General features: G+C 44.0%; 1 protein-coding gene across 7 annotated transcripts in view; it reads right to left on the bottom strand.

Annotated features, from left to right (window-relative positions):
- Nucleotides 1–8,868, bottom strand: part of LOC143172137 (E3 SUMO-protein ligase PIAS2) — a 36,944-nt gene that overhangs the window by 4,292 nt on the left and 23,784 nt on the right. Inside the window, exons 10-16 of one of the 7 annotated variants that reach the window (XR_012997305.1) lie at nucleotides 8,543–8,676; nucleotides 7,925–8,096; nucleotides 5,504–5,643; nucleotides 4,956–5,014; nucleotides 4,021–4,182; nucleotides 3,650–3,687; nucleotides 1,926–1,942 (exon numbers count right to left, since the gene is read on the bottom strand). Coding sequence is in view for 5 of the 7 variants with exons in the window: in XM_076361389.1 (XP_076217504.1) it covers nucleotides 1,786–1,968; nucleotides 3,650–3,687; nucleotides 5,504–5,643; nucleotides 7,925–8,096; nucleotides 8,543–8,676 (667 nt within the window). In the remaining 2 variants the exon portion in view is untranslated. The other 6 variants (XR_012997304.1, XM_076361389.1, XM_076361390.1 and 3 more) reach the window with 6 other exon arrangements.

Here is an 8,868-nt window from a genome sequence, read left to right as displayed (position 1 = left end):
CACTGATCTGCCGCAGGCCATTAGGAAAAAAAAAAACTTCATGAGTAGCATGGCTTTATTGGAAATAAATCATGCTAAAAACTGATCCTTAACAGGTACAAAAAATTTGACAGATAAGGAAAGGAGAAGAAAGATTGGATGCAGTATTAAGACCAACATGTGAATTGAAGACTGCTGTGAAAGATGATACAAAAAAAGGCAGTGAGGAAGAGTAATGCAGCATTAAACGTGGGAGTACAGGGCAGACAAGAGTTACAATACATCCTGCTTCAACATTTCTTATCCGTGTACTTCGTTCAAATAGTGTAACAGTACTGGAAGGCAAAAAGCACCAGACATCTGACTAAAGAAATAAGAAAAAAGAACACAAAACTAGGAAAAAGTGAAAGCTGGTCATCAGGGAAGGAATAATCTCAAATACAGCTACTCAACAGAAACACAACACTTGGGAAAGCTGCTATGTCAACATATATAGACAATACCCATTATTCCAGCTCTATGGACATGACTTGATTTTCCTGGTCTGTGACCTCTTCCACATACAGTACTGCTGAGGTTATCCTTAGAGGTGTGGGGGGAGACACTGCATACACACAGCAAAGCAGCAGATTCATCACAGGAGTAAAACAGGAGGGAGTTATTCCCATGGAATTAGAAAAGCCGTGATTAGGAGGCCATGTAATGTGGGACGAAGCATCATCAAGCCCTAAACACATAATTCCAGTTAGGTGGGAACACTGTGCAGCTTTTAGCTTCCAAAAAGCCAAGCCTCCCCTGTGGCAAGTCAGACTGCGGTATTCCCAAGCAGAATACACTGGTTACTGAAGTAAGAGAAGCCAGGAGCAAGAGGTCCTAGAAAATAATCCTGCACTGGGGACAGTAATTCCTATTTTGTCTCCTAACAGCTGCCATCAAAAGCATGCACTTCACTTGGTCATCTGGTGAGGGGTGGCAGTTCCAAAGAGGGCCACCAAGGACTTTATAACCTAAATTTGAGTTTAAAGGCTTTTTTCCCCATCACCTCTTAAAGTTATCAAACCAGAAATTCAACTATACCTCTCTACTGGGCATAGTTCGGAGGTTTTGGTGGCAGGGAGGTGCCCTAATTCTGACACGACAGCACAGAGATTGTGTGATGCAGGGTTTGCATAGATAGTTTGTCCCCTCTCCAGCCTGAAGAACAGTGAGAGGAAGAAGTCACAGCTTTGGATTTTGTTGCGTTTGTGAAAAACATGAAATGGGGACAGGCAGGGGGGGAATTCCCATTTACAGAGGCTTCCCCTACATCCCCAAGTCATGGCTATTTCACAAAGCTCTGTTATCTTAAGTGAAGTTTATTACAGGCCCCAGTGAAAAATATTAAAAGTTCACCAATGCAAACACTTCTGCACCTTTGTCCAGGTTGTTGTTCTTCTAGAGTGGTTAAGTGCCTTTTTTATTAAAAAAAGTTTTTGTTTGTTTTTACATTATTGCTGCGTTTTACAACAGAATTAAAAACCATTTGTGGAATCCACCCAGCAACAAAAAGTCAGTTTCCCCAGAACAAGCCGAAAGCATAAAAGCATGTTCTGAAGGGGCCTTTTCTATACCAGCTATTTAATGAGCAAGGAAAACAAAACAAAATATTCTATCACTTCTGTTCCTAGCGTAGATGAATTGACTCGATTTTCCAGAAGGCAAATCCTCCCAATAAATATCAGAATGACTTCCAAGATGCTGAAGTTCCAGAGACACAAGCAGCAGCTCTGCGCAGTTTCTCCTGGAGTCCCATGCTCGCCCCTTGGTTCAGTCCAGTGAGATGATGTCGGGAGCGCTGCCTCCGCTGCTGGTTATCACTCCTGTCTCGCTCCTGCTGGAGGAGCTAACGTGCGTGCTGCTCTCGTGGTGACTGGTTGATGTGATGATGCTGCCAGGCGTGCTGCTTGTTAAGGTTGAGGTGAGACTATCCAAAAACATAGGAGGACAGTACTGCTTGAAACAAACAATGAAGAATGAAGAGACTAACTGCACGAGGGAAATGTATGCTCTGAAGATACATCTTCCCTACAACAAGCACAAAACACATTACTAGCAGAACCTCATTAACACATGCATAGCAAGAACCGGAGTTCCGCAGACCAGCGCAGAAGCAAGCAGAGATGGTAGCCACGAGCCCTTCTCTCTCATCCTCCCCATTTTTTTTTTTTCTTACTAACTGGTTAGCTTGAGCATTTACTAGCGCATTAAGAAACAGTCATGACTGCATGATGATCACAAAAAAAACCCCCTCAGCATTTGGAGGGGGGTATTTCAGGCTCCTTTCGTCACAAAAGGTATAGCAGAATGCTTTTTGCTCCTTCGACAGGGGTTAGAATAATTCCATCCCCTCAGATGGCAGCAGCTGTACTAATCAGCATTTTCATAGTACATACCTGCAATGATACATGCAGGGCTCTAAACACTTTAGCAGTGATAAATGAGCCCTGATCAAGTCTGATTAAGAAAAATTACTAAAGTTGTTTTAAATTTCCTGAAGTGGAAGACAAGCGTTCTCAAAGCAGAGCTAAACCTTCTAAGCATTTAGAAACAGAACAAGGTTGCCAGGTGTCAGAGGAGAGGGTAATAAAAGACATCCCCTGTGCACGTGCACACACGTATGTATGTTGTTCAACACATCTTACTTTCTCTTATGCCATGGATTCCAATCTTGGGCATATGTTTGGAACTGAGCCTGAACTGTTTGAACTGTCCAAAGTGGGCACTTCATAGCAGCACACCTGCTTCCAGTCTCCCACATGAACAAAAGTCTGTTATTCCCACTTTTGGCAGTTCAGATCTGAAGGTCAGGCACAGAGTATTGCAAGATGCAGTAAGTGGAAAGAAGAGGAGGAGGTTCATCCTTCGGTTTTAAGGCACCAGAAAGTCAACTCTACGGTAGCGTCCTATCGCTGTTGTCTTCTAGTGACAGAGAGGTGAAACAGAGGGTCTGCTTCAGATCCTCTCGTCTTAGTTAGGAAGCCAATATTCCCCCCACATTTCAAGGCTGTAGTCTGTCTGTGTAAGAATCTAGTTACAGTAAGAGTCACTCTCCCTAACTGTGTAAAGTTTAAGTTTCCAGGGAAGGAAAGGCACCGCCTAGTTACTTTCGACCTACAAAATTTCCATGTAATCCAAAGCCAATGGGGTGTAGTTACACGGAGGGATTTATTATAAAAGTGTTCAGACACGTGCCCATCAAATCAATGAAGATATTTCCTTTAAAACTTAATCTTCTGCTAATATCAAAGCCAACAGCAACAGCAATCAGTGAGGTATATTTACAGAGCTTAATCTGGCCTACGGATACACAGTATGAACTAAGAGCGTCAGGTACGCGATGGGTGTATTCAAGTTAGTGCTGTGCAAGTACCCGCTTTAGAAAGGCAAACTACCACTTAAGAGCGAGTTTCCATGCCTGGATTTATCATAGTGAGGCTAAACGGAATCCTCCCTCAGTGCGCCTTCATCACCACCTCTGGCTGGGAAAATGGATTTTCCTGGTCTGTGGTTAGGTCTAAGCAAGTGGACTGCAAACATGGTATGGATGATGACAGCACCCTGACAGTTACTCGAGCGGGATGTCACAAAAACCAGACTTGGAAATTAACCCCATAGCAGTTCAGAAACGTACCTGTGAATCAACTGGGATTAGTGAAAGAAAATCCAGACCTAGAAAGAAGAGAAGGATAATAAATTGATGAGTCTCTCTTTTATTCATACACCACAAATTTAAGGAACTTTTTTTTTTGTGGTCGTAGAACAGATTTTGCAATTGTTACACAGTTTCTAAATGGAATAATACCACTGTGACACCACTCCCAACGACTACTTCAGGCAGCAGCAAAACGAGTTATCTAGTACAAGTGGCTCTTTTTAAGAATGAGAATGACATAATGATGTATTATTCACTGGATATTGCAGGGTGGTTCAATGTGGTTGCTTAGATGGAGGTTGCCATTTGGAGCTGTTGGTTCATAATGCAAGTTTCACTGCGTATTGTACCTGACTCGGCCAAACTGGGACATGAAGAGTGTCATCACATTAAAGATGCTGGAATGAAGTAAAGTCACAACATGCACAAGTCCAAAAACAAGCAGCAGGTCTCTTCCTCCACCCACGGGCAGCCAATAAGGAAACATTTCTAATATCATCCCCGTTTTGTGTCTAGACAAATAAAAGGAATGAAGAAGAGGAAACTACAAGTAGTTCAACGTATATCCTCTAAGAGCAGTGACAACTAGCGTCCATCTTATACACCATTAGCGTGTAAGCATTTAGGGCAAGATGTTCAAAATTATGAAACCAATGAGAAATTACAGCCTTTTTTGTTTTGTTTCTAAATATTGGCCTTGTGTTTGCTATGTCAACAGAAAGAAATGGTAAACTTACTCCCTCCCTCTTCCCTCGCCTCCAAATCTGCTCTGGCCAGTGGCATCTCTCCTCCTCTTCTCCGTTAGAGAAAAATTTTGAAGGAGATTTATGCTCAGCTGCTTTTACAGAATTGACAGCTTCTTTCGTTCTTGTACGTTCTAGAACTTCAGTTGATAGAGATGGACAAGAGTTCTAGACTTCCGTTCTCTCAGCTTATTCTCCAATTTGGGAAGACAACCAATTTCTTAACAAGGGAGAAGTGGAGGGAGGGAGCAGTTAAGGGAACCAAAATGGACAGAGAAACAAGGGGAATGATATCCATCCCATTGCCAAACTGGTGCTGAAAGAAGAGGAAAAAACCCAGAGATGTTGCAGGGGAGAAATGGAGACAGGCAAATGGAGCGGCGGGAAGAGGGAAGTACAGGAGGCCAGTGTGACACCTGTCACCACAAGTCACCATTTCCTGGGCTCTGGGTTCATTACAGCCGGCAAAAAGAACCCCCCGAGTCCCTATAATACAGTGTTCTTTTCAAGGAGCCAGGGTAGAAAACAATCAGTATCCCCACCTTTTGTCTGATATTTAGCAGCAGTGTTGAAGAATACATCATAGGCATTTAGGGTATGTCTAGGTAAAGAAAGTCAATAGAGGTCAGCTTACAAATTGTAGCTCACCTTAACCTTTTTCATACAGTCTAGACAGAGCACCACTAGAATCAGCTAGCAGAATATCTCTACATCTAGGGTTGGGATGAGTCAGTGCCATCACACATCTGTAACTTAAATAAGCAGCTACTCTCCCTCGCATCTACAACACGTAACAGCCGGACGTTTACACAAAGTCTAACTGAATATAGCGAGAAGTGTTTCTGGCTGCCGTTCCAAAGTGCCCATTTGTACCCCAGAAGCAACGTTTTTCGCATCACTGTTGCGAAGTGCAATCTGAAACTGGAAAGACAGCCTGTACTGGACTTGTCTAGACATCACATCACTGCAATACTGCACATAGTCTTGTTTCGTTAAAAAAAAAAAAAAAGTTGAACAATTCTCCAATTTTTACCCACCCCGCAAATTAATAAGGCTGTCAGAATACACATGAAAAATAGCCACCGCCTACCTGGCAAGTCTGACGAAATACTGGATATTGGTGGGTGATGGAATGGTACTGGGTAGTCTGTTAATGAAGGAGGAATAGCAGCAGCATCGACCGTTGTCACGCTGGGCACTCTGACAGTAGATGGCTGATACATGAGAACCCTGTTTTAAACAGCACGGGAAATTACAAACAACCTGGCCGTTAGTTACAGAAGAGAAGTTAAGCACCGCTGTGCACTCTCATTCACAAGGTCACTATGTTACAACACAACTGTAGCGTGGCTACTCACTACACAGTATTCCACTCTAATTTCCTCTTTCATAACAGTCTTCGTAATAACATGACCGTATCTTGGCTCTCAACAGCAGCTGTGACGTAAGAGCAAGCTGGCATTAAAACAAAGTACAGTGCTGGAGTCACTTATAACAGTCTACCACTCAGAGACAGAAATGGACATCTGCATCTGTGGGGCACCCTGGGAGGGATGCGCAGGTAGCCAGAGCCAGGAGGAGAGCACTCGTTTCAGTTTCTCCACATAACTGTTCCTCGGTGCTAACCTGTCAGGCCAAGGGCGCGACTGACCATTATTCAGCCCCTGGAACACAGATTACACACGTGGGAGTTAAATATCAAGCCCACCTTTCCTCACAGCCTGAGCCCAAGCCGAGTTCAGCTCTCCAGGAGCATGCAGCCAGTTAAAAGCCTTCTGCATCCCCACCTTCTGCCCGATTACTTCGTGGCACGGTTAAAGATGACACCGCAGGCATTCAGGCACCAGCCACGCGCATAAAACATTTCATAAACTCCAAGGCAGGTGAAAACACCGAGAGTCCTGCATCCCAGCTGCTCTGCATCCCTCCCTCCAGCCCACCAGCCATGAGTGTTACCCACTCACGCCTTCCTCCCCCGACTGCTGCATTGATACATTTATGTTACTTCTGATTTTGGAAGCTTGGATTTCAGAGCCTCCCTTCTCAAGCACCTCTTACACTTCAGCCTGTGTTCCTTCTGCTTACGGGAAGGCACCCCACAGTTTTGCCAAAACTAGCATTCAGGCAACGTTGTTTACGGGAGATAAGCTGTTCCCCAAAAGCCTAGCTTTGACTTGGATTTGAAGAATGAAAACATGCCACTTCCATACCCAAACAGTAAGGAAAAGACATTGGTCACAGACAGACAAGAAAACTCAGTCCTTCTACAATTATGGTTGCAGGTAGCCATCCCAGACAGACACAGGAGCACGGAAGGAAGTCTTGCTGCCTTCTGAAACTTCATTAAGAGGTGTATTGGTAGCTATTTTTTCTTATGAAAATAAGGAACAGAATCTCTTGCAGAAGAACTCCTCCACAATCCTCACAAAAAGCAACAGCATTTCAGTATCACTGCTGAAAGTTGTTGAACATGACCAACTATTTGCTCACCAAAGACCACACGTTCCTGTGGACTAGAGACACAGTACACCTGCTCGTTACTTCAAGAGCTGGCAAAACAGAAGGGGTTTGGTTTTATTACTATTATTTCAGTACAGGACATCAGCCACTACGCTGAGGGACACAGACGCACACCTCATGCATGCACCAACACTGGCTAATAAGCCATTACTAAAAGCTGATGCTCGGAATAGTCTTGTGGAGCAGTGACTGCCGGTGAGCCTAACCAGTGCCCCTCTCTCCCTGCAGGTCTCCAGCACCCTACGGGCCAAGAGCAAGAACTTTATGGAAGCCACAAACAGTAACTGTGGCCGAGTTGCACAGATTGGGGCAGACAGAAGGCGGCACAACAGTAAAGAAGCTGGTTAAGCCTGCCGCCGAAGTCAGGCACGACCACAAAGATGGAGCAGTTGACAGAGGACTTGGGAAGTCGTCGGTTGCGCTAACCAAGGTGCAGGACTGACTGATAACCATGGCCAACAGCAGTGTCCGAGACATTCCAGAGTTTAACAGAGATGGAGGAAAAGCTTGTCTCGATTCACAACAGCAAAGCGCCTCCCTTCCAAGACTGACAGGATGGATGAAACAGGTGACACAGCCTGGTTCCCTGGGCACCAGGGCAGATTGGATAAAGGGTATAACAGGCAGCGAGAGAAAAGCCTTTAAGATGACACTAGCTTAGCAAGAACACATAAAGCTCCTCCACTTGGCATAACCTGCTTTCTCAGGAGAATCCTGTCCATTAGCTTAATCAGCTTCCTTTTCTATGGAGAAATATCCCTGCAAACACAGCAACAGTCAGCGCAAGTCTTTTGTGAGATGTAAAACTATTTAATAGTGTTTTGCCTGTACAAAGGTACTGTATCAATACAACCTTCTGCAAGGAGAGGCCTAGAAATTCTCCTCTGGAAGTGTGGAGCTGGATCCCGAAGAGAGATTACAAGTCCATTTGTCTACACGTCAGTTTATCTGAGACATTACAGAATAACAACTAACTTTAAAATTGACAAACCCTTTGGTTGGGCTTCCTTGTGTTTCAGACATAAATATGCACTTCCTTTTGGCAGGAGGATCTTCCTCTTCATCGGAAGAGCTTTCTATTGTCAAGTCAATAACGTCAACTTTCTTCTTGTTTACCTCATTGGCCACCGTCACAGCACACGGTTTGCTAACAACACTGGAACCTAAACAAGAAAATAAGACGTCACTGGTTTTTAAAGGCTGTTGACATCAGCAGTTTCTATTTGCAACAGAACCAGGAACTCAAATCCTGTTTTACCTCATCTTCCCGGCCACTACAGAGAATGTTATGGCCCAGGAACTGTTTTATTAGTATTCTGTATCACACTCAGAATATTAAAGCACAAGCTTTAATCTTCACTTTTCAGTTTAAGGACCTAAAAAAGAGCAACCTTTCGTTTTCTTAACTGCTATTATAAAGAGCAAAGACAAAGCCCCAAAACGCACACTTTTAGAGGTATAACCCTTTCTCTTTAGTTTAAGTGACAAGAAGGTTAGAAGTATTAAGCCCCCCACAAAACAAACATCGGCATCCATACACATTGTCCAAGCTACAACCAAGTCTCCAAGACTTTCTGTCGGTTTGCAGCCAGTACCCGGACGGACGTACTTTCTATTTTGGTGCACTGTGGACTTGAGACTTTCACAGCTTCTTTCTTTGGCCTCATGGGGCACCAGGAGCCATCTTCTTGGAACTTGATCTCATCCACATCTGAACATTCGTTAAGGATTTCCATAAAGAGCCTGAAAAATAAAGTCGAGTAGTTTCATTTTTGATTCCAAGTAACATTTTTTTCTCCTGAGTGAAAAGGAGACACAGTTGAAAAGCTAATTATGATCACCTTTGACCCACTGCGTGTACTCTCCCCCTAGTTCATCTTACCTGGGAGCCTGTAGTTACAGCCTTCGCAGACATCAAAACCCGAAAGAGTATCC

The sequence above is a fragment of the Aptenodytes patagonicus genome, chromosome W, assembly GCF_965638725.1.
Source record: "Aptenodytes patagonicus chromosome W, bAptPat1.pri.cur, whole genome shotgun sequence".
Lineage (NCBI taxonomy): Eukaryota > Metazoa > Chordata > Aves > Sphenisciformes > Spheniscidae > Aptenodytes > Aptenodytes patagonicus.
This window is presented reverse-complemented; position numbering and strand designations above follow the sequence as displayed.